The sequence below is a fragment of the Miscanthus floridulus genome, chromosome 10 (assembly GCF_019320115.1).
Source record: "Miscanthus floridulus cultivar M001 chromosome 10, ASM1932011v1, whole genome shotgun sequence".
NCBI lineage: Eukaryota > Viridiplantae > Streptophyta > Magnoliopsida > Poales > Poaceae > Miscanthus > Miscanthus floridulus.
This window is the reverse complement of record NC_089589.1, coordinates 121,458,427-121,484,012: the sequence shown is the minus strand read 5'-3', so window position 1 is coordinate 121,484,012 and position 25,586 is coordinate 121,458,427. Positions and strand designations below refer to the sequence as shown.

Genomic DNA, 25,586 nt, shown 5'->3' with positions numbered 1-25,586 from the left:
CCCTCAACTAGTATTTCCTTAAGGGGGGTAGACTTCAAAGTGAAACCTATTGTGTTGAGAACAGCTGGGAATTGATCTTATTCTAGGGAATGGATTGGATGAAACAACACCGGGCAGTGATTCAGTGTCAGGAGAGATCTGTTGTTGTGACATCACCTAATGGAGATAGAATCTGTGTAGAAGTGGTAGTGCAAGCTCAGCCAAAAGCCACTGTGAACCAGCTGGATGGTGAAGCCAATAAACAAGATCGCGTTGTGGAGGAATTCTCGGATGTTTTCCCCGATGACTTGCCAGGTATGCCACCTGACCGTGACATTGAATTCATTATTGAATTATTACCTGGAACTGCACCAATAGCTAAACGTCCATATAGAATGGGGGATTAATGAATTAGAAGAGCTTAAGAAACAACTAAAAGAGTTGCAAGAAAAAGGTTTCATACGCCCCAGTTCTTCCCCATGGGGGGCACCTGTGATCTTTGTGGATAAGAAGGATGGTAGCCAACGGATGTGTGTGGATTACCGTTCACTTAATGAGGTTACTATCAAGAATAAATATCCTCTGCCTAGGATTGATGATTTGTTTGATCAGTTGAGAGGAGCCTATGTGTTCTCCAAGATTGATCTCCGCTCAGGTTACCATCAGCTAAAGATTCGAAACTCGGACATACCCAAGACAACATTCACTACACGGTATGGCTTGTATGAGTATACCGTTATATCATTTGGATTGACCAATGCACCTGCATATTTTATGTATCTGATGAATAAGGTGTTCATGGAGTTTCTTGATAAATTTGTGGTGGTATTCATTGATGACATACTGATATTCTCCAAGACCGAAAGAAGAACATGCTGAACATATAAGGTTGGTCTTGCAAAAGCTTAGAGAACATAAGTTGTACGCTAAGCGGAGCAAGTGTGAGTTTTGGTTGAAGGAAGTCTCTTTTCTGGGTCATGTTGTCTCCAATGGTGGAATAGCAGTGGATCCAGGCAAAGTGCAAGATGTATTGAATTGGAAACCACCAACCAATGTAAGTGAGATTCGTAGTTTTTTGGGATTGGCTGGATACTACAGGAGGTTCATTGAAGGTTTTTCCAAGCTTGCTAAGCCTATGACAACTCTGTTGGAAAAGAATGCTAAATTTATATGGTCTGATAAATGCCAGGCAAACTTTGATGAGCTAAAGAAGAGATTGACTACAGCTCCAGTATTGATTTTGCCAGATTTAAGCAAGAACTTCTCTATATATTGTGATGCATCCCGTTTGGGCCTTGGATGTGTGCTTATGCAAGAAGGAAGAGTGGTGGCATATGCATCTAGACAATTGAGGAAGCATGAGTTGAACTACCCTACTCATGACTTGGAATTGGCAGCTGTGGTTCATGCTTTGAAAATCTGGAGACATTATCTAATTGGGCATAAGAGTGATATCTATACAGATCACAAGAGTTTGAAGTATATCTTTATCCCAGTCAGATCTGAATCTGAGACAACGTCGTTGGTTAGAATTGATCAAAGACTATGATTTGGAAGTGCATTATCATCCAGGAAAGGCAAATGTCGTGGCTGATGCACTTAGCAGGAAGAGTTATGCTAATGAACTTTGGATGACATTTATGTCAGCAGAGTTGTGTGCTGAAATGGAGCATCTCAACTTGAGTTTGGTCACTAATGCAATGGAATTGGTGATAGAGCCTACCTTGGAGCAAGAGATACGCAAAGGTCAATTGGAGGATGAAAAACTTAAGGAGATAGCGGAGAATATAGTGCTTGGAAAGGCACCAGGATTCAGGATGGATGAGAATGGTACTCTTTGGTTTGGAAAAAGGATATGTGTACCTGAAGTGAAGGCTATCCGTGATGCAATTCTGCAAGAGGCACATTAGTCTTCTTATTCTATACATCCCGGAAGTACCAAGATGTATTTGGATCTTAAAGAGAAGTATTGGTGGTATGGTTTGAAGAGAGATGTGGCAGAGTATGTGGCTTTGTGTGACACTTGTCAAAGAGTGAAAGCTGAGCATCAAAGACCTGCAGGGTTGCTACAACCAATGAAGATTCCTGAGTGGAAATGAGAAGAAGTTGGTATGGATTTTATCGTAGGTTTGCCCCTGCACTCAAGGAGGTTATAACTCAATCTGGGTAATAGTGGATCGACTAACCAAGGTTGGTCACTTTTTACCAGTCAAGACTACCTATACAGGTGCAAGGCTAGCAGAGTTGTACATGGAAAGGATAGTGTGCTTACATGGTGTTCCCAAGAAAATTGTGTCTGATAGAGGCACTCAGTTTACGTCGCAATTCTGGCAGAAAGTACATAGATCTTTGGGGACAAAGTTGAATTTCAGTTCTGCTTACCACCCACAAACTGATGGACAGACTGAAAGGATCAACCAGATTTTGGAAGATATGTTGAGAGCGTGTGCACTGCAGTATGGTACTAGTTGGGATAAGAGTTTACCATATGCTGAGTTCTCGTACAACAACAGTTACCAGAAGAGTCTTAAGATGGCACCTTTTGAGGCGCTGTATGGGCGTAAATGTAGAACGCATTTGTTCTGTAATCAGACTGGTGAAACTCAAGTGTTTGGACCCGATGTCCTTAGAGACGCAGAGGAACAAGTGAGAATGATTAGAGACAACTTGAGAGTGGCTCAGTCCCGACAGAAGAGTTACGCTGATACTCGCAGAAGAGAGCTAACTTTCGAAGTTGGAGATTATGTGTACTTGAAGGTGTCACCAATGAGAAGTGTGAAAAGATTCAATATGAAGGGAAAGTTGGCACCGAGGTATATTGGACCTTTTAAGATCCTAGAGAGACGTGGAGAAGTAGCCTATCAATTGGAACTACCTGAGAGTTTGTCAGGTGTGCACGATGTGTTTCATGTTTCTCAATTAAAGAAGTGTTTGCGAGTACCAGAAGAGCAGATTCCTTTAGAAGAACTTACTGTTAAGGAAGATCTCACATATGAAGAGTATCCAATAAAGATTTTACAGACGACAGAAAGAGTTACAAGGAGCCGAGTTATAAAAATGTGCAAGGTACAGTGGAATCGGTATACAGAGGATGAGGCTACTTGGGAAAGAGAAGAGGAATTGCGAAAAGTCTTATCCACAACTGTTTGAGTAAGCAATCATCCGAATCTCGAGGACGAGATTCATCTTAAAGGGGGTAGAATTGTAACACCCAAAAATTTGCATTTTTTCAAAATAGCTAAATTTGATTTACTTATACAATTATATGCGCATTTCAAATTTAGGAAATAATATTTTTTATGAAATTAAAAGTAAATATAACGATAGAAACATGTTGATGCATTCATGCTGCTGTACATTTGTTTTTGTAATGATTAGCTTTGACTAAAATTTGAATTGAATTCAAATTCAACTTGAAAATGAGTTTGAAAAATTTATTTGGAAAAAGAAAAGGAATTTCTTTCTTTTCTCTCTCCCTTCCTCACTTTCGGCCCGACTGGCCTTTTTCCTTCCCCGCGGCCCGCTCGCCCTCCCCACTTCCCTTCCTGGGCCGGCCCAGCTCGGCCAGGCGGCCGTTGCTGCGCCTTCGCCCCGCTCTCAGCCGCTGACGGTTCAGGCCCACCTGTCGGCGCCGTCCCCCTCCTCCCGCGCGTCCTGCGTCCGCTCCCGGTCAAGGCGGAACCGCCGTTCTGCGCCCACGTTCCGTGTCGTGGGAGCACCCTTCCCCCGCTCCCGGCCTCTACAAATGCGAGCCGAGCCTTCCCCGCTCCCCTGCTGCTTCCCCGCTCCCTTTTCGCACATGCTCGAGCCGAGGTAGCCACAACCGCCCCATCGGAGAAGCGTCGTGGTTCGCTGACCGCCCCTCCTCGCGGATTGCCTGTCCCCGAGCCGATTTCGACCCCGTTTGTCACCGCGGTGAGCTTCGCCGTGCTCCCCTCTTTCTCCCCGTGCTCTTATTTGCGTGTTTCATGGCCCCTAGACCTCGTTTCGCGTGCGCCCGTGAGCTCCATGCCACCGGCCATGGCGACCGCCGCCTCGGCCGCGTCCTCCGGTCGCCGTATCGGCCTGTCCGAGGTCCCCTTCATCCCCTCGCTCTCCCGGTGTCCTCGGTTCTTCGAACCGTGGCCCGTAGCCACTGAACCAGTGCACGCCGGCATGTTCCTTGCCGCCGGCCATGGCTGCACCGCCACCGGAGCTACTGTTCCCTGGCCGGCTCCTTCTCTCTCCCCCCAGATCTAATCCGAGCCACCCATCTGTGATCCAACGGCTCACATAAGCCGATACCCCTTCGCGGGTAACTTTGCTAAAGAGACCCCCTGGTTTCGCCTTATTGAACCCGCTGTCCTCAGCTGATTTAATTATTCCAAAATTTAATTTATTTAAATTCAAAAATAGTTCCTTCTATTTACAGAAATGCCACTTACACTGTTTTGTTCATAAAATCGTCGTTTTAGCTCCGAATCGACCCGTTCAAATTGCGTTAGTTTCGTAATTGCATAACCTACGTGTTAGTACTACTATTAATCATGTTTGCAACTTTTAAATTTCATGGTTATGTTTAATTAAATAAATTGCTATAGGAAACCCCGTTTAATTCATAACTTTCGCGTTTTAGCTCTGATTTTCATGAACTTCGCGTTGACGTGATCGTAGCGAGACGTAGATTCTTTTCATAAACATTTTATCTTGTTTTCTATACTGTTGGTGTACTGTTCTAATTATAGGATTGTTTGATTTGCATGAATGCCTTTGGAATGTTGTATGTTGCCGTGTTGGTCGCATTCAGACGGATGAGGAGAACGTTGGAGACCAAGAGTTCTTCGATGACCTAGCAGGACCAGCAGGAGTTTGCTAACCAAGGCAAGTATAGCATGGGATCTACCTTGATGCCTATTCACCTTTATTAATTACTCATTTGCATGTGTCTAATTTTGATACCCGTAAGGACATCCTAGTGATTGATTATCCTGTTCCTTGTCTTCCTATGGGTTATATGCCATATGAGTAGTTTGCTAGCGCTCAATGTAACTATACATGTTCTACATAATGAACAATGGTTCTATGGAACGAAAAGGTAAAATTGGCTTTTAATTTTTTTTCTTCTCTTTCTTTCCCAGAAAAATATTTTACTTCTTTGCCGAGTGCAAAAAAGAAAACACTCGGCAATCCCCCTCTTTGCTGAGTGTTTTTTTTGACACTCGGCAAACCTCCTCTTTGTCGAGTGTTTTTTTTTTGCCGAGTGTTTTTAGCGCAGCACTCGGCAAAGAACTTGTTCGCCGAGTGTCCGAGAGAATACATTCGACAAACATAAAAACACTCGGCAAAGTTGACGTTTCCTGGTAGTGTATATAATGTTTATCATGAAATTATAAATTATATAAAATAATTTATATGTATAAATAAAATAATTTATATGTATATAATGTTCATTATACCTTAGTTCTTCGTGGATACAGATAAATGTCGAATATTCCATATTTTTATCGAATATGCATATGGAACTAGATAGGTAAAAATGCTGAAAACAAATCTTATACATCCATTTAGTATCCATATTAGAATACGGATACCTACATTACAAGTTTTCGTAGGTACGAATGTCAGATATATCCATTTCCATTTTCCATCCCTAGAGGCAAACAGCCAGTCGTCAAAAAAATTGACCACGTTGGTCTCAGCCTTGCAACTATATTCTACAAATATTCTAAATAAATTACACAAATAGTGAAAATGATAAACAATTGAGGGGATATTTGAATACCATCGGCTGATTGTTAGCTAGTTAATTTTTAGCTCAAATTAGTTCTAGTGCATCTAAACAGGAGGGTAATAAGTGGGCTATTTTTTGATTGGTCTTCAACTAGTTCTTAGTCAACTACCATATCTTAGACTCAATGGAGAGCCAGGCAAATAAAAAAGGTGACCACAGTGCATCGATCGCAGCAGGGAGCCTTGATAAATATAATGCCGGCCGGCATCTCTCGCCGCTCGCATTGGCTTGCCCGGCGGACGCTTGCATTGGCTTGCCCGGCGGCTGCGCGCGGCTCATCCTGGTCCATGACCACCGACTACCGGGACACACAGTAGGTGCTCCCATCCCTATGTGTGCACCTTCACGTGCATGCGGCGTCAACCCGTTGCCCGTCCAACAGCGACATGCCGCATGCGGCGGCTTGGCTCACGGCCGGCCCGCCAGCGGTATCTGATTCGTTGGTCTTCTGTTAGCAACCGATAGCTGGAATGAGGAGAGCAGTAGAGAATTAGAGAACAGCAGAGGAAGTATAGGGTTCTAGAGGAAGGAGAAGAACAGTAGATAAAGGGGAATTCTCGAGAAGGAAGATAACCTTTGGTTTCTGAATGTTCCATCTCGTTTCCCCTCCGGCTCCTGTTGTTTTGGTAGTGCTTCATAGTGTCTTCCTTGGGCCTTGGTCGCGAGGCACATGTTGTCCAGGCCCATAAGCCCATGGCCATATCCTGACATTCCCCTAACCTTGAGATTCGGCTTGCCCCCAAGCCGATGGAGAAGGATGGAACCACCGGGATCCCAAATGATTCTTGACTTATCAAGGCCAAATGGTAATATGCTAGCTCTAGTGTTTCCCTTTGTTGCCATACTGAATTAGTGATCAATATTGTAGTAGCGAAAAGCTCATGAGACTGGGAATATGTCAAGCTGAAGCCATTAGCACTATACCGCACATCCTTGCTGGTAGTCAAGAAGCCCATATCAAGCATCATCCATTCCGAGCTGAATTCCAAAGTCACAGACTGTGTAACCAGTAATGCTCCCAGCAACACTGAGCATGCTATCATGCGAGCTGAACTGCATGCCCAAACACCTAGTGACCAAGGACCTGTCAACTGCAGAAACCTATCAGAGGTGTATATGGTGAACCAAGGCCAAAACTTCCAAGGAACTAAAATAACTTGAGCAGCAATCAAACACACAGGTGCTTGCATGTGTAAATTTCTCTGAGCTTTTGCACTGTCAAGTTGCCTTAGTAATGCACAGGGATCACACCTGAAGCCATCATCTGCAACCGAAAGAGGAGCTGCACCTGAAGTGTAAGTTCGAGTAGTATTTGTCCCCATTATAAAACTCCACACAAGAGAGCCATCCGCAATTTGTATGCACCTAAAGGACATCCGAGGTGGAACAACTAACGCTGATGTGTTCATGAGCACCAGAACTGCATAGCTACAGAAAAATGGCCAGAGTTGGACTCCATCACATTTGATCTCAAGCAGCACATGCAGTGACCATGGTGGCTAGAAGTGGAGGGAAAACCAACCCAAACAAAATATGGACCATAAACTGCAGCAGAGCTTAATGGTGTCGCCAAGCAAATTCTTGCAGTCCTGCCTACGAGGTGGCCAAGGCTGCAACTCAATGTATCCATTCATGGACAGTCCAACCTGGCATAAACAAGAAGCTGCCAAATGCTTGTCCAACACAGGTACAGTGGTCAGGATGCAGTCCAAGAAAGCCTTCATACCAATCTGTCACTGCAACTAGTCTACGCTCAGGTAGCAGCAAACCATTAACCATGCATCGTGCAGTGGAAATAGTCAATAAGGGAGGAACTCCGGCACTTCCATTTAGCTGTGACTGAATGCTCCACTAGAGATTCAACACTTCCGTACAGCTGGCACCATATGACAAAAATTGCTGCAACAAATCTTGTTTAGCATGCCAGTGATCCATGGGTCCTCCTGCAACTCGAAATTTCTGTCCTATCTCTTCAAGCAAGGAACACCGATAATTGCCACCACACTTCCGCGCTGTACTAGCTCTTGAATTAGTGCACAGCCATCCATACTCACTGATAGCGCCATTAGACATGTCAGAAGCTCCTGAAGTGCAGTAGCTGGAAGCCTGGAACACACCTGTTTAGTTGCCAGAGTGAAGGGAACCATGGGGGTGTCCATAAATAAGTGGAACACCAGCTTGCAGAACCCTCATCCAGTAGATTGAATGATGGCCATAGTTGAGGACGCAGCCCAGCATCACAGCTCACACAAAGCAAGAATGTGACCCTACACTTGCCAACTGAACAACTAAGCACAAAAATCACAGATAACTGAAACCACAATCCTTAGCTTTGAGGTGGTGGCCATGGGGGCTTGGACCATATGACATACAGCTCAGTGTCAAAAAGATTACCAACCACTAGTCTGTGCATACCTTGTTCACGGAGCACTTGATCTTGAGATGGTGGTGGCCACGGTCGCTTGTCAAAGTTGTGGACGACCTCAGCAGACACCCAGGTTGGAGTAGAACTGCTCAGTGCTATGGTCAGCATGGAAGTGAAAACACTGCGGCAATACATCGAACAGTTGGTGGGCACGAAGTCAGCAGTATTGCTGGGGGCGACGTCGATGCATAAACCGGCGGAGGCCGACGGAAGCTTCTCGGTGGCCGCGGTGGCGAGCTCGGTTTAGGCGAAGTCGAGGACGGAGTGGTACGACTTAGGGATGTAGCTGATGGTGACGGCGTGCCCGACGACACCAGACACGGAGAGCTGTGATGGCTTGACGGCGAGGATGTACGCAGAGGGGTCGGCGAAGATGGTGAGTGCTCCAAGCCATGTCGCGTCAGACGCCATGACGCCGAGGCGCGTGGCCGATGGGGCCATCTCGTGGTACTCCAGCGGCGCGAGCACCTTGGCGACTTGCTGAAGGCCGAGGTCGACGCCCGTGCTCGAGGATTCCACCCCCGCAGCCGCGTCGCGGTACGGCTCGTCGACGACGGATGGAGGAGCAGCGGCGCGAGGGAGGACGAGTCAAGCCGTGCGGGGTCCGCGGCGTCCGCTGTTGTGCTCTCCTTGAGGAACGGCCCAGTGGTGCGCCTCTCCTGCTCGGCGTGCGCGAACTCCGCGAAGAGGACCTTGGAGCGCTCGGCCTCCTGCTGCGCGACCTGCGTCTTCTGGATGGCCTGCGCGAACTCTGTGGTGCTCTGGACGACCGAGGTGGTGGCGGAAGGTGCGGGCGTGACCGAGGCGGAGGAGGAGCAGGTGGAGAAGTAGTTGCCCCCGTCGAAGAGCCCGCCCCAGTTGTGAGCAACCGCCGGTGCGTCGGAGAGATCAAGGTCGCGCACCTCCAGGAAGTCGGCGGACTGCTCGAACAGCCCACCCCAGTTGTCGGCGACCACCACGTCATCTAACTGTGCCGCAGGGATCCGCTTGGGAATGTCGACGCGGGACTCGACGGCAGCAACCCGCTGCGCCCGTGCGACTCGGCACTCGGAGTCGCGCCGCTCCCACCGAGCCTCGCTCTCGTCGAGCTTCCAGTTGAACTCGTTGAAGAGCTTGTGGATTTTGTCGAGAAGGAGTACTTGGGTAGAAGGCGAGATCTCAGTAGGGGATTCATGGTACTAGGAACCGAGAATCGATGGCTCTGGTATCAATTGTTAGCAACCGATAGCTGGAATGAGGAGAGCAGCAGAGAATTAGAGAACAGCAGAAGAACAGTATTTGTTTTCTGAATATTCCATCTCGTTTCCCCTCCGGCTCCTGTTGCTTTTGTAGTGCTTCGTAGTGTCTCCCTTGGGCCTTGGTTGCGAGGCACATGCTGTCCTTGGGCCTTGTGTGTGGTACGTACCCTTTGGATGATGACGTTTTTCCCCAACGTGGATATCACCTTTTACCATATTTTAATTCAAATATGGACACAGATATAGATACTTTCGAATAAAAATACAAATAGGGTGTCTCACATTCGGATTTCTATTTACATGTTTATTCAATTCAACTCAAAGTGGATATTGTTAAATTTAACATACATGAATAGAATTTTACTACTAAGTTCATTGACAAACAAAGTGAAACAAAATCAAAGTACATTTTCTGACAACCTCTAATATCCAAGTAAAGTAATTTATAATGCATAATGTTTAATAAAATGGTATATCAAGTGAAGAAATTATAATAAGAATGGTATGCAAGAAGTAGCCATTTTGCTTTACAATGTTTTTATAATTACACAAGTAGAATTAAAGTATGTGGGTATATAACATAGACAAGGATAACTCATCAAAACAAACATAGTTCTCAATAAATATTTATAATAATTAAAAATATCAATTAATCAATCATTGTTTATATAATGTTTATCATGAAAATATAAATTATATAAAATAATTTATATGTATAAATAAATATATTAAAGTATTAAAATAATTTGCAACAATAAATATATTAGGTTTAAACTAAAATTGAAAAATACTAAAAGTAATTTAATCTTTATGCATTATGAATGATTATATTAATTTTAAGATTTTTTTACAGATATACTATTAGACAATTTCAATGCATCATTAGTAGTATTAAAATTAAATAGTTGGTCACCGGTCATAGAGAGAAAACTTTAAAATAGGTTCATTATACCTTGTTCTTCGTGGATACAGATAAATGTCGAATATTCCATATTTTTATCGAATTTGGATATGGAACTAGATAGGTAAAAATGCTGAAAAAAAATCTTATACATCCATTTAGTATCCATATTAGAATACGGATACCTATGTTATACATCCATTTCGTTGGTCTTCTGTTAGCAACCGATAGCTGGAATGAGGAGAGCAGTAGAGAATTAGAGAACAGCAGAGGAAGTATAGGGTTCTAGAGGAATGAGAAGAACAGTAGATAAAGGGGAATTCTCGAGAAGGAAGATAACCTTTGTTTTCTGAATATTCCATCTCGTTTCCCCTCCAGCTCCTGTTGCTTTTGTAGTGCTTCGTAGTGTCTCTCTTGGGCCTTGGTTGCGAGGCACATGCTGTCCGGCCCATAAGCCCATGAGTAGTGTGTGGTACGTACCCTTTGGATGATGACGTTTTTCCCCAACGTGGGTATTGCGTTCCAGCTTCTATTCGTATTAGAGTTCAGAATATTCAGAAGTACATCGATGCCGTCTCTGGCCCTCGCTCCACGGCTTATGTTGCCAGAAGGCTTACAGCTGTGTCGGTTGGACAACAGCGCCTCACCCTGGCCCACATGGCAGTGAACTACTACAGCCTGCAGGCCGTGTCGTTACAGAGTATAGTAACACTGAAATTGCTGGCTGAGGGTATTTTACTTAAAGGAATACACCTCCAAAAATATGCATGGCATGGGAAGTTGTGAAAGAAACAAAAAAAAAAGACATCCGGTCCACGCGAGCAATATTGCGCCGGAAAACCTTGGTTGCGGCTTAAGATGGAATTGCCCGAGACCCCGATTCCCCGAGTGACAGTGGCCACCTGCTGGACAGCACCGCTAAAAGCAGCGCGCACGCTCCTTAATATATACTCCATGTAGTAGTAGTACGAATAGACACTTAATAAAGTACATCTCAAAGCAATACTAGTATCAAACAAAGGTACACTTATTAGATACAAAATATATGACGGAGGATCACAGAATTGATCCTGAGATGGCCATCATATAGCAGGCAGTGGATCCAACAACTGGTTTCCGTGAGCTCATCATCGGTGGCCGCAATGTTGTTCAGATGGATGAGGCCGAACAGTGATGGAGTTGCAGGGAGCAGAGCAGGGGAGCACGGCACTTCCTCGGAATGCCATTAAGCTCTCTACCTCAGCAACGTGAGGCGCCGCCGATCGAGGTAGTCATTACTGAAGTTGCACCTTTTAATAAGAAACAAAAGGATATGTCCAGATCCTATAGCAGTCTCTCATGCACCTGATTGTGACCTTATGCACTTCTCTTATGACACCCTTCTTTTTTCCTTGTCATGCTACCAAGTACCAATCAATCAGTCCTAACCAATCTGCACATGCAAATATATATAATGTGTACTAGTTAATTAGCTATGGGTGGTAATTCAACAAAAAAAAAACCTTGTGCACAATGCATATATAAAACAAAATAACCGTTCCCATGTTTAAGCACTTATTACGTAAGGTCTTACTTTCATTACTTTGAAACATCATCATCAATATTCTGTTTTCTTTCGACAAAAACAAATGTCTCCTTTGAAATAGTTGTCTTACACTAATCTGTCTCAATGTCTTCGACCAAAGAAACTGATATAGTGCAGTTGTTCAATTTAGGCATCCTAACTAATTAATCCATGGACGACGAGTGGAGCTTCTGAATTACTTTCTTAATTTTTCCCTCCTGGTATAACTCTCCTACTTTTGTATTCGGCAAGTAAAATAATGTACTGCATGAAGATAATGCAAACAAACTAAAGAGCAGAGTGTATATATACACTACAGTAAAAGATAACTTGGGTGCTACAAACAAACAGCAACTATATATGTCACCGTATAGAGAAAAACTTGAAGGCTGAAATTACAAATTAGATAAAGTGCACTTGATCTGCATGCAGTGAACTTACTCGAACATTGCTGATGTGAGCCAGCTTCGTCTTGTTCTCTTCTGATTCACACCACTTCTCCAGTTCCGTGCAACGACTTATCTCCAGCGTCTGAAGCTTGGTGAGTTGCTGTATGCATGCAGGCAACGACTTGATGCCGTGACATACAAAGATGACAAGGCTTTTTAGAGAGGAGAGGTCGCCCAGCCACTCTGGCAGTGCTGATATGCTATCGCACCATTGCAACGTCAACGACTCAAGGGAAGTGAGGTGCCGCATGCTTTCCGGCACGTTTGTCAGGTGATCTCCAGAGATTGTCAACTCTCGGAGGGCAGGGAAGTGGTGGAATAGCCTCATGCTCTGGCTGGAGTCGTCCTTTATAGTCAAATCCAATTTGATGGCCCCACTAGAGGAAGAGCAGTGATGACTGGTTATGTCTACCTCCTCCAATGATGAAATAACTTGGTCGCTCTCATATATAATGCAATCACGAAATGTTGGTGGGCATGGCTTCAACCTCAACCTTGGACAACCTTGTATCATCAGACTGTCCAACACAGGGAACATGAACTCCTCCACACCATCCTCAACACAGTATGTTGTGTTCCACTCCTCCAAGCCATGCATATATAAGACTTGGAAGGATGTCAATCGACGGAAAGCCCCCTTGCCACCACAGAATTCCCTGTCGATTCTTTTAATGCCAGGCAATTGCCGGAGCTCCAGCTTTTCTAGGTGTGGTAACTGCCCAAGTGGTGGCAGGCTGCTACACGTAGGCATCTGCCCGAGTTCGATAGAAACAAGGTTTATGAGGTGACGATAAATGCACATGAGCCAGCCTGGAAAGCTTGTACTGCTGTAACCTCGGAGGCACATGCTCTTCAAACCAGTTGGTGGCACTAGTTGTTCCAACAAATCTTTGTCCTCCAAAATTTGAACCGCATGCTTGTATCTTGTAGACCAAGACAATGTTAACTTCGAGAGATTATGTTTTTCTGACAACTTAACTTTAGTTGCTTCTTCTAGAGACCTTACATTTTCAAGACAATGTATTCTTAACTCACTGACATGGGCGCCCTCGAGCAGAGGAAGATTGCTGCAACCATTGACCTCATCAGCACGAACCTTGAAGAGTGGTAATGTTTGTTAATAATTTACCAGGGAACTGGCCTGATTCAGCAGTGCATCGGAGCACCCTTCCAGCACTAAAGACTTCAGCCCAAGTTTACCTATATTCTCTGGTAGGGACTTAAGCTTAAAACAACGAGAAAGATCCATTGTATGCAATCTTTTGAGGTTACCAATACTTTCTGGAAGACATTCAAGATCAAAATTTCAAGATAGGTCCAGGTGCTCCAGATTGGTAAGGGTAGCAATAAAGTCAATACCCTCTGGTAGCCCTACAAGACGAGCAAATGATGACAGGTTCAAAAATTGGAGTTGTATTAGGCCACACAATATTTGAGGTAGTGCTTTTACATTGTAACATCCAGATAGATTAAGATGCTGCAAATGCGTGAGATTACTAAGAGAATCTGGCAGTTCTGTTATCCCAAAACAACGTGACATGTCCAGATGCACCATACACTTTAAGTCACCAAATGATTCTGGAAGTTTTGAAATACCAGAACAATCGGACAAACATAGATATTTCAGACACCCAAGTTTGCCAATTGATATTGGTAGTTCAGTAATTTCAGAAGATCCATTTATATTTAGGTACTGCAGTTTAGATAGCTCAGTGATACACTCTGGCACTGTTGTTATTCCAGAACATCCTGACATGTCAAGATGAACCATAGACTTTAAGTCGCCAAATGATTCTGGCAGTTCAGATATACCAGAGCAGCCTGATAAACATAGATATTTCAGATACCCAAGCTTGCCAACTGAATCTGGCAGTGCAGAAATTTTAGGAGATTGATTTAAGTTTAGATATTGCAGTTTTGTTAGCTCCGTGATACACTTAGGGAGAGTCTCATTTTGCATTCTTGGAGCAATAAGACACCTCAGCTGCTTCAGTTTGCCAATTGAAGCTGGCAACAATACACCCGAGCATTCACTGAAATCCAAAATACGCAGGCACATTGCAAATGAAAATGCACCACTCGGGATATTCAGTTGGACACTATCTGAGAAATGAAGTGCCCTCATCTTTGAAGGCATATTTTCCAACTTTGTTGTACTGTCATACTTTTTGAGCAATGAATAACGGAAATATTTGTGGGCCCTTGTCTTTCTCGGTGGTGCAACATCGTAAATTTTTAGCTGGTCAGCCATTGTCGATCTTGCCAGGTCATGCACCAGATCGTGCATTGTGTATCGCACCTCCTGGTTTTGAGAAGTCTGAAATGATAATGATACAACATTCATTAGAGATGTCAACTAATACCCACCTTTTAACCACGAGTTTAGATCCACCTTCACATGCATGCACGCTTAGGAATATAGCATTATTCATTAGAGATGTACATTAATACTGCAAGGACACCAAATTTACTGACAAAAAATGTTCTGGAGTGTTACACGTGTTTTTAATATGTATAAAGAAGTTAGAGATTTGGCAAATCTCACGTTCACCTTGTCGAGTATAATTAGGCATCTAGAAATAAATGCGTATCAGATTTGTCATTAGAACAATAAGCGCATTCATTGTCATTCTAGACCCCATGGTGCTACTTCGTTGTGTCACCGTCATGTTAGTTTCCAACAATGAAATTTATATTAATAAAATGAATGCATAAATTTATGTCTAATTCTGTTGACAACATCCCTACCAAATATCTCAAAAGTTTATTCTTGAAATAGGGGTAAAATCACATTGGCAAACTTTTCTATTCGTGCAAAAGTTAACACCATTAAGGGGCTTTCATGGAATGGGGGCAAAATCTTCCTTCAGTTTAGAAAACAGGGGCAAAATTACCATTTCGCTTCAAAACGAGGGCATGAATGCTTAAGCCCCAAGATAACATAATCTAACGCTTCAATTTGTATCTAAATGACCCATATTTTCCTTTTAAAAAGTGAAGCCCAAATATCTCCCAAATCTAGGTCTAAATACTAATATAAGCTATTATCAAAAATAATTCAACAATCATAATAGTACGCTGTATATTTATCCAGATTACACACTTCTACCAATGTTGTGCTAAAAGTAAGCATAAATGCTCTTTGAAACCACACAGACCAATTAAACATGCATTTATTGGGATAAAACAATTATTTTAATTATTTATCAATCTTGGAAAAAGGTTCCATTTACAAACCACATACCGATGACACTGCAATTTACATTAAAGTGTATACGCTTTTGTTAAACCATTGTGTCATATCGACACTAGTAATTTAATTTTAAACATTGTATGTTTTTATAGAACAATACAAGAATATATATAAATCATCCGTACAACAAATTCAACATATTGAGTACTATGGTGCAGGTTCAACAGACTGTTTTATGCTATTATAGTAATTAAGAGTGTAATCTATGAAAAATAATCTATTTTTTAATAAGTTGCAAAAAAATATAGTAACAATTATAATAAGCGCCAGAGCTCTAACTTAACATGTACACAAAAAATACAAAAATTAATAAGATCAAAGATAATTGCCAAACTATAGATTCATGGTGTCATAGAAAGGGATGTAACAACAGTCCATATAACTTATGGTTTGGTTTTGAATAAATACATATCGAAGATATTGTATCTTAATATTACTAACGAGAGGTCCTCAACAAAGTCTGCACATTAATCCTCACAAGATGCATTAGAAAAGAAATTCTCATAATAATTAGAAACAGCTGCTATTAATCAGGTTTCTCTGTTTATCCTAGAGAATAATAGCTGTTGGATTGCTATTGTCTTAAAAAGATATCTACTTGTGCCATTATTGAAAACATAAATTATTACCTAAATATACATCCAAACTACCAATATATGCCATTATGAAAGATAATTTAAAGTAACCCCTAAGTTTGCTTTTAAACTAACTACCTCTGTCATTATGAAAGATAGTATAAATCATCCTCTCTAATTTGCATCCAAACTACCCATATATGCAGTTATAAAACATAAAGAAGTCCTTTAAATCTGCTTTTACATTACCAATATAAGCTATAATTGACATTAAATAGACCTAAAGTACATTATACATGTTTATAGATTACACAATTCTGCCACTGCCAAACTCAAATTAAACATAAATTCTTTGTGTCACCATGCATACCAAGTATATACGCATAAATTAGCTAAAAATATGTGAAAATTATTTCATTAAAACCATGCAATGGAAATAAAATGTATTCCATATTAGACCATATTAAACCTATATAAGAATAAACAATTTTAGTTGTTACTTCAGATAAGTTTATACATTTGGACCAATTACCAGTAGCTTAACTGTAAGCACTCAATTTTTTATAAAACAATACTACCACACATATAATTCTTTGATAGTAGAAATTCAACAAGTGGAGTTGCTATGGTGCAGAGACATGCAGACTAAAGAACTGTTTATGCCTTTATATTAACAGAGTGTAGTCTACGACCTAGAATCCATTTTGAACAAAATATAAAAGAAAAATTTTGCATAAAAGATAAGAACTACAGTTTGAACTAGCATGTGGATAAAAAATACAACAACTAATCAGGTCAAAAGTTGAAAGCCAGCATACTTTTTACTTGTCCTTGGAAAGGAAAATGAATTTGATACAAAATATCGGTACATACCTAGTTATAATTTTGGTACCTCTCCAATGGCTGTAAGAAACCTAGGATTAAAAAAAAAGAACCTCACCAATGGGGAGATTATAATTTTACCCAATGGTTTGCCACAACTGGTACATAATTGATAGTATAAATGACTATATGCGCTGCGTGACATACTATAGGCAAAAACAAGTAAGAAAATTAAAAGTAGTGTTCTTGGAGTTATAATGTAACATACCAAGGGCATCTTTGAAACTTGAAGGAAGGACATTCCTAAAAGGTGTTTGATGTATTCCTTCCCCTTTGATGTCTCAATGAAACCCAACACACTCCACTGGCGAATCAAGTCATTTTCAACAATATTGTGTCCTTTTGAGAATATGGCACAATAGGAAAAGCATATCCTCAGCTGCTGTGGCATCCTTTGATAACTCAACCTCAAGGATGGAAGCACTCTATCATCTGATGTTTCATTCCAGATATCACTGTCATTTATGTTTTTCCATTCAGATATATCTTTGGATTGTAACATGTACCCAAGTGCTTGAGCTGCCAATGGCACACCTACACATTTCTTTGCAATATCCAGTCCTATCCACTCAAATTCCTTTTGGTTACAATTACTGGATCTCTTAATTATTTCCCAGCATACATCATCCTTCAAAGGATGTAGCTTATATAGTTTACTGGTGGAAACTTTCCTTGCAATTTCTTCCTCTCGTGTGGTTACTATGACATCTATCATACTGCCCTTCTTGCCCACATGAAGCATATTCTTCAGTTTGCTCAACTCAGTGTCATCTTTCTCCCATAAGTCATCTAGAACGATCAGAACTTTCTTGTTACAGAGTAGGTTATCAAGGCAGTCCATTATCACCTGCAGACCTCTATTCTGGAGATCCCTATTTTGCTGAGCACCTTCTGCTGATACTTGAGAAATTATAGAGTTTCCTATTTTCAATAAATTGAAATCTTGGGAGACATAAACCCACATACGACAATCATACTGCTTCTTGAATTGGTCATCGTTGTATACTAGTTGTGCCAAAGTAGTCTTGCCCATACCTCCAAGGGCATAGATAGGAACAATCACTGTCTCACTCTCATCATGGTTTGATCTTGCACGTAACAACAGGTTTATGATTTCCTGTTTTTCTCCTTCCCTCCCTTCTACTTCAGGCAAAAAATGTGATGTTGTCTCAAATTTGTCATAATGCTGAACATTAGTAGTGCTAGTGCCTTGTGTGCTGATGAACTCAAAACTACGAAACTCCATAATGATTTTCATCAGCTCTTTTCTCAAACTCTTCATCCTATTAGCGATGGCAATCTTCTTGTATGCAGTTGGGATACACGAGAGCACCCCAGGATTCTACAAGAATTTCATTTAATTTTCAGTTGGGTGATAAATTAGGAAAGATGCATTGAATTATAAATTAGTACTTATGAGCAGTTTTTTATAACTTAAATTATCAAGAGTTGCCACCCAGTTGATATCTCAGGTACCAAATTTGAGAAAACTCTATATATATGAATAAAGTCACTTATTTCTTCTATGATACTCAAAATTCTAGAGTTCCCTGTTTGACGCTAAATTCAAATTTCATTACCTATTTGTTTGTTATCACCATTAACCGACACATAAAAGATCAATTTATCCCTAACGTAGACACGTATAATGTGATTAGATTGTGACAAAGTTTAATCATGTAATTAAGGTGATACGCCTCATATTTGGGCACACTTTATATATATGGACATGCATGTTGGCGAAAAATGCCAAATATTCATCCATGCACATGGTGAAAATAACAAACAACCGGCATGTGATTCTTCATGTCACCCTCTTCATTTCAAAAAAAAAATCGTTCTAGGTATGGGCTAAGTCCATTTTTTCCAAGTTTGACTATGTTTATAAAAATATTATCAATATTTATATCTCCAAATAGGTTTATTATAAAAGTATATTCCATAGTTTATCTAATATACAACAATTATTACGCATCATAAACATTACTATATTCTTGTATATATTTGTTAAATTTGAGATTTATTGAATCATGAGAAAGCGATCAGATGGATATAGTTTTTGGACGGGGGGAGTATAATAATGTAAAACTACGCACCTTTGCAGTTGCTTGGTCACTGGTGTCTTGGTAGTCTTCGAGCACGTCGGAGATGTCTAAGGCGACGTCCTTGAGCCGCTTCAGCAATAGCTGCACCAGTTTCTCCTTGACCGACCGCCTCTCAGCGTCCTCGAGCACAGCTGAGATGGTCTCCAGATGGTCCTTCATCTCCTCCAGATCGTCGGTGAAGTTCCACAGCAAACTGGGCTGCTCCGCGATGGCAGAGCTCAGCTTATCTTTCGCGATACTGACAAAAGCGGACGCGAGCAAGCCAGCTACTGCTTCCGCCATGGCTGCGGAGCTCTGAATCGCTCTCACAAGTCACAAGGTTTGTGTAGAATGGTATGCGCAGGTCGTCTGCGACTGCGCGAAGGAGAAAGGTGAAATATAATAGTATGTAGGAGTAGTTAGTGGCATCACAGACAACCAGTTTAGTTGGCCATATTATTGTAGAAATCACATATAAAAAAATTAGTGCTGACAGCTGGGGTACAGGTATGCCGACATATATAGCATATTTATATATACACATACATGTTCTGCATGGAGGGAAGTCAGTAAGCCAGTATACATAAGTGCTTAAACCTTTGGAAATATTTTTTATGAAGTAGATCATCTGCCTGTTTTACACCGGCGAGGTCGATGCAAGCTGTATACAGCTGGCCACATGCCCAGCTTGTTACCCTTGGATCAAATTCTGCTACTGTCATATGATCATTAGCATGTTCGTTTCCTCGTAAACGATAGTAAATTTGTAGCCGGAGTCATAAATTTCCAGCCGGAGACGTACGTGAGGCATCGTTATTGCCCCGCTGTCTCCGGGGCCCGCTTGCCAGATTCCGCGTGTCACCCACCGTCTCCGACTCTCCTCCCGTCCTCCGTCCCCTCGCTGTCCCTGTTCGCTCCGCTCGACTCTCAATGGCTGCCAGCCAGACGGCGGCCGTACGCGAGTCACTATTGGCATGTCTGACACGTGGGCCCACGGTCGTAGATATTTTCAAAGGGGCCCGCGGGGCACTGGTAGCACGCGACCAGCGCCAGAGCCGGGCTAGCGAGGGACGCTGGCGGACGTCTGGTGCCTGGCTGAGAGCTGGGTCCCGGTTCTTACGGAGCCCCGTCTGTCAGCGAGGGGGTGGCCACAGGAGGACCGCGCTGCGAAGAGGACAAGAGGCTGGCGGGCCCGGGGAAAGCAGGGAAAAGCGTTCAAAGAGCGCAGGAAAAATCGGGGCGGGGTGCGACGCGACGCGAGGACGGACAGACGGGCGAGGGCCCCGACCCGAGCGCATTGATTGGCGAGACCCGCCCGGCGCCCGTCCCGTTTCGCTGCATCTGCGTCGCACGTCGCTGCTGCACGCTGCGCTCTGCGGTTGCGGAGGAAATTCGTGGCTCGTGGTCGTGGTCGTGGTCGTGGGCAGGGCAACCCCGTGCGGCCATGACACCCCGCTGCGAAATGTCGCGAGCCTGCCTGCGTGTTTACCCGCAGCAAGAAGCCAAGATTTGGGTCTTCGGCGTCTGCCTGCCAACGCGGAGTCGCCAACGCGGAGTCTGCCAGCACGACGCTGATTTGACGTGACGTTCGCTTCGCTGAAAAACAAACACAAATCGTTTATTTCGCTGAAAAAACAAGCATAAATATTTATTGTAAGAAAAAAACATTATTTTAATAGTACAGATCATAAGAGAAGCGAACAAGACCAATAATAAACAACATAATAATAGACAGTTGTCATTCACATTCACACCTAGCTTTTCAGTCTGTTCATGTGTTGATTTCAGTCAATCCAAACCAGTCAACCTGTTACGGGAAACCTAACACCAGCGAACAGGGCCGTTTGTCGGGCCGCTAGGACAACGACGTGGCTTTCAGGTCTTGTCCCCATGCATGGCGAGACTTGCTGTTATCAGTCAACCCCCTCTCTCTCCTCTCCTCTCTCATTTCCTGCCCATCTCGTCTCGTCATCTTCCTCCGCATACTTCCGTTCTTGCTGAGGACTGAGGTGGGCACAAAAGCCTAACTCAATCTGGGATCCTTGTTGCTTATGCTCTTCATCTTAGCAATTGACCTACTGCAAAAATTGATCAAGTTGGTGGCGAATTTTGGAATCCTCCAGCTAGTCTTGCCTAGAGCAACAAAGCTAAGGTGCTCTCTGTGCTGATGATGCTGGGGTTATTGCTAACCCTTCGGCTTCCGAATCATGCATTCTTTACTTTTTTGTTTTGAGATGTTCTGGCCTAAATACCAACTTAGAAAAAACTAAGATTTAACCAATCACTAATTTCCCTACACAACAAGTCCAGGCACTACTATATATCTTCCTCTCTTCCATGAAAAAATCAGTGCCTTTCAAGAGAAGTATTGAGGCCTCCCGCAGCATGCAACTCATTGATAAAATTAGTGGGAGACTACCGGAGTGGAAATGAAAGCTTCTTAATAAGGCTGGAAGAGAAACTCTAGTTAAAACAGTCTTGTCTTCGCAACCTATCTACTAGCTTACAGTTTCCCAGTGCAAAAGTGGTTAATTCATAAGATTGATAAAAAAAGAAGAGCATTGCTCTGGAAAGGGGATGACCTGGAAAATGTAAATGATGGTCATTGCCTAGGCCTTGTTTAGATTGCAAGTTTTTTCACTTTCTCTTCATCACATCAAATCTTTGGACACATGCATGGAGTATTAAATGTAGATAAAAAAAATAACTAATTACACAGTTTGATTGTAAATTACGAGACGAATCTTTTGAGCCTAGTTAGGCCATGATTGGACAATAATTGTCAAATACAAACGAAAGTGCTATTGTGCCAAATACTGATTCCTAACCCCAATCTAAACAAGGCCCTAGTCTGGTGGACATCTTCGTGCAGGCCAAAAAATAGAGGAGGTTTGGGAATTTTAGACTTGGAACGTTTTTCTTGAGCCCTTCGACTACTGTGGTTATGGTTCAGATGGAAAGGTCAACACAGAGCGTCGAGGGAACTTGACATTCCTTGTGTCGGTGTTCTGGATCGGCGGGTCCTCAACCAACGAGTGAAAATGTACTGCGTGTCCCTAATTTCAGATGGTGATGTAAAGAGACACAAGGTTTATACTGGTTTAAGCAATAGGTGCCCTACGTCTAGTCTGAGAGAGCGATCTTGTATTCCTTGCACCGAGTGCTTGTAGTAGGGGTTTACAAGCTGAGCGAGAGAGGGAGCCGGTCCCAGGTCTCTGTGAGTAGTGCGGGTTGCTTGAGATGTTGATCTCTTACAGCGAAGGAGTGTGTGCGTTATAGGGTGTGTTATCTGATGCCTAGGAGCGGCCCTGGTCACTCCCTTTTATAGCCGAAGGGAGGCACAGGGGCGGTACATGTATTTGCTACGTGACGTTTTTTGTTTGGCAGAGGCGGCATGTCTGAGCCCTACAGCTTGTCACTGTGGCGGTATGGTCGGTGGAGCGGTCTTGTCTTCGGTGCACTGGAGCGACGCGCCGGTCACGCCCGATCCTGTGCGACGTGGGAGCTCCTGTGGTGGTCCGGTAGGCGCGCCTTCTTCTGTTGGAGACGTGCTGGTCACTGTGGGTTTGACCGGCGCGGAGAGCCGAGGCCGGGTTGATGCGACGGCGTGGGCACGCTGATTCCGGGGCTACAGGAGCTAGGCCCTGTGTACGACGTGGGAGCTCCTGCAACCTGACGTAGGGCGTGGCACATACTGTGGGTGACGTGCCGGTCCCAGCGCATCGTCGATGTAGAGAGCCGAGGCCCAGTCGGTGCAGAGGCTGAACCATTGTGGGGGGGCTCGGCGGGCGCAAGCCCCGAGGCTACAGGAACCCAGGAGCGGTTAGCCGAGGCTCGGAGAGAGCAGTTGGCCTTGTGCATCGATTCCGAGGCTACAGGGACCCGGGCATGACTTTCCACGCCGCGTTGTCCTTAGAGCAGGGGTTAGGTAGCACAGCGTAGCACGGGCGTCAGCCGTGGGCACAGTGCCGAGCACAGCGGCCGGTAACCCCCGCCCCGTCCTGTCCCGGGTGGCAGGGTGTTGATGTGACTTCCGTCTCGTCGGCCACTCCGCTGTACCGAGCCGCCGTGCGGCTGACGTTGCGGGAGTGGTTGAACGCTTTAGTTGGAAGTGACATCCCGTCAGAGAAGTCGGTTAAAGCGGCGGTGACGGGGTTGATGCCGAGCCGGCCTCGAGCAAGTCGGTAACTGGGTGCTCGTCCGAGGCCTCGTAGCGCGGGGCCTCGGGCGAGTCGGAGAATCGGTGGCTCGTCCGAGGCCTCGTGGCGTGGGGCCTCGGGCGAGTCGGAGAATTGGTACCTCGTTCGAGGCCTCGCGGTATGGTTCTGGGCCGAGCCTGCTTCGGTTGTGCCTGGATGTTGTTCGAGGTGGGCCGGGTGATCCAGCTGGGCCTCGGATGAAATGGGGGTTTGCCTGCGGTTGTATTTTGGCTTCGATATTTACAAGTCCTGAGCATTTTTTACGGTCTTTGCTTAGGGTACCCCTTTTTATGGTACCCGACAGTAGCCCCCGAGCCTCGGGGAGAGTGAGCGCTCTCCCTGAGGTTTTGACGAGACTTGGCTTGTGGCAGCCCCTGTCGGGATTTGTGTTTCGTGCTCGAGGCTTCGGTGGGTGCGCGCGAGCGCACCCGCCGGGTGTAGCCCCCGAGGCGCTGGAGGAGTGGATTTATTCCTCCAGGGGCTTTTTCCCTGTTGAGTGAGGGGTTTTATCACGTTTGCCGAGCCCCCGAGTGTGAGTTCGTGTCGCTGGGCCTCGGCCTGGTCGCAGGAAGAGCCCCCGAGCCTCTGCCTGGAGCAAGGGGGCGGTCAGGGGTTTTCCTGTCTTTTTTGTGCGGCCCTCGCACATCCTTTTCGTTTGGAAGGAGGGGTGGAGTGTGCCGGGCTACCCTCGGTGGACGAGCAGTGACACCTCCGGTGAGCTTTTATCGGGTAAGTCCAAGTGGAGGCCCGTGCCCCATTCGATAGGGGTCAGCTAGCGGTCCAGAGACGCACTCCAAAAGTACCAGAGGGCTTCTCTAGTGGGTTCCAAGGCCGTTTGATTGGCCCCGGGGGCTCGGTGCCTCCCTTCGGTAGGATCCTATTCAGAGACCTCCCTGTCAGTCTCGGACACGACTTAGGGCATCCCCAGCAATTGCTTGCTTGGGCCTCGGCCATGTACAGGCTCGCCCATAGTTGTCCCTGACTCTATTTGTCCTGGGGCGACTGTCGAGACCCTCGGGGTCCCAGCCTTCGAACCCCTGGACCGTAACGGGCTCGATGCCCAGTTCCTTAGTCTGAAAGGAATCGGGCCGAGTGCGAGTTCGGGTCGCTGGGCCTCAGCCTGGTCGCAGGAAGAGCCCCCAAGCCTCTGCCCGGAGCAAGAGGACGGTCAGGAGTTTTCCTATCTTTTTTTGCGGCCCTCGCACATCCTTTTCGTTTGGAAGGAGAGGTGGAGTATGCCGGGCTACTCTTGGTGGGCGAGCAGTGACACCTCCGGTGAGCTGTTATCAGGTAAGTCCAAGTGGAGGCCCGTGCCCCATTCGATAGGGGTCGGCTAGCGGTCCAGAGACACACTCCAAAAGTACCAGAGGGCTTCTCTAGTGGGTCCCAGGGCCGTTTGATTGGCCCCGGGGGGCTCGGTGCCTCCCTTCGGTGGGATCCCATTCAGAGACCTCCCTGCCGGTCTCGGACATGACTTAGGGCATCCCAAGCAATTGCTTGCTTGGGCCTCGACCATGTACAGGCTCGCCCGTAGTCGTCCCTAACTTTGTTTGTCCTGGGGCGGCTGTCGAGACCCTCGGGGGCCCAGCCTTCGAACCCCTAGACCGTAACGGGCTCGATGCCCAGTTCCTTAGTCTGAAAGGAATCGGGTGTTGAATATTCCCTTCCCATCGGCTGACGACGGTGGGTGCGCCTTTTGAGGCGGTTCCTCGGGGAGACGGAACGGCGCCTGCCGTCGCTGTGGGTGGATGTGGCGCGATGTCTGCGGATGGGATGTTACTGCACGCGCGCGGTTAATAAGAACAAGGTGGACGCGTGGGCGGTTTAGTCAGATCTGCATTAACTGCGCCAGATCTGGGAAATTTTTTTCCCGATTTTGTCGCCCGCCCGTTTGCCTTCTCTCCTCCCTTATAAATACGTGACGCGCCGCGCCCCGCCCCTCTTTACCTTTTCCGCCTGCGTTCGCCCTCTCTGCCTTCGAGCGATTGCCAAGAACAGAGGAAGAGAGCATCGGGCAGAAGAAGGGAGAAGGGGGAGGAAAGGAGAGAGGGAGAGAGAGAAAAAAAAGCAAGAGCTTGCCTTACTGCCATAGCTGTGTTTTCCACTGCACCCATGGCTGGTGGCGCCGTTGTCCTCTAGGCGGATCCTTGGGGTCCATCCGACGTGTCTGTGGCGACGCTACAATCGCTCGTCGACGACGGTCTCCTCCGCCTGGTCACCGACCCCAACAGGTCACAGTGGATTGCTCCGAGGAACGAGCCAGAGCC

The 25,586-nt window shown here is 45.0% G+C and overlaps 2 protein-coding genes across 2 annotated transcripts; both read right to left on the bottom strand.

The window, feature by feature from the left end:
* Nucleotides 1-11,608: 11,608 nt before the first annotated feature.
* On the bottom strand, nucleotides 11,609-19,511 carry LOC136487083 (putative disease resistance protein RGA1). The gene is made up of 5 exons (XM_066484217.1): nucleotides 19,133-19,511; nucleotides 17,245-18,378; nucleotides 13,777-14,643; nucleotides 12,319-13,697; nucleotides 11,609-11,745 (listed from the first exon to the last, which is right to left on the bottom strand). Exons 1-4 carry the CDS (start codon nucleotides 19,421-19,423, stop codon nucleotides 13,527-13,529), a joined length of 2,463 nt encoding a protein of 820 aa, XP_066340314.1. The 5' UTR covers nucleotides 19,424-19,511; the 3' UTR covers nucleotides 11,609-11,745; nucleotides 12,319-13,526.
* On the bottom strand, nucleotides 12,280-13,077 carry LOC136489462 (putative disease resistance protein RGA3). The gene has a single exon (XM_066486090.1). It carries the CDS (start codon nucleotides 13,075-13,077, stop codon nucleotides 12,280-12,282), a length of 798 nt encoding a protein of 265 aa, XP_066342187.1.
* Nucleotides 19,512-25,586: the final 6,075 nt, after the last annotated feature.

What these genes read in the sequence shown, in the direction of transcription:
- LOC136489462 (XM_066486090.1), bottom strand. Translation starts at nt 13,077, where the DNA reads ATGCCTACGTGTAGCAGCCTGCCACCACTTGGGCAGTTACCACACCTA.
- LOC136487083 (XM_066484217.1), bottom strand. Translation starts at nt 19,423, where the DNA reads ATGGCGGAAGCAGTAGCTGGCTTGCTCGCGTCCGCTTTTGTCAGTATC. An exon ending in GTGACCAAGCAACTGCAAAG is followed by an intron (nt 18,379 to 19,132) that starts GTGCGTAGTTTT and finishes AAATTCTTGTAG; the next exon opens with AATCCTGGGGTGCTCTCGTG. An exon ending in AAGTTTCAAAGATGCCCTTG is followed by an intron (nt 14,644 to 17,244) that starts GTATGTTACATT and finishes TTATCATTTCAG; the next exon opens with ACTTCTCAAAACCAGGAGGT.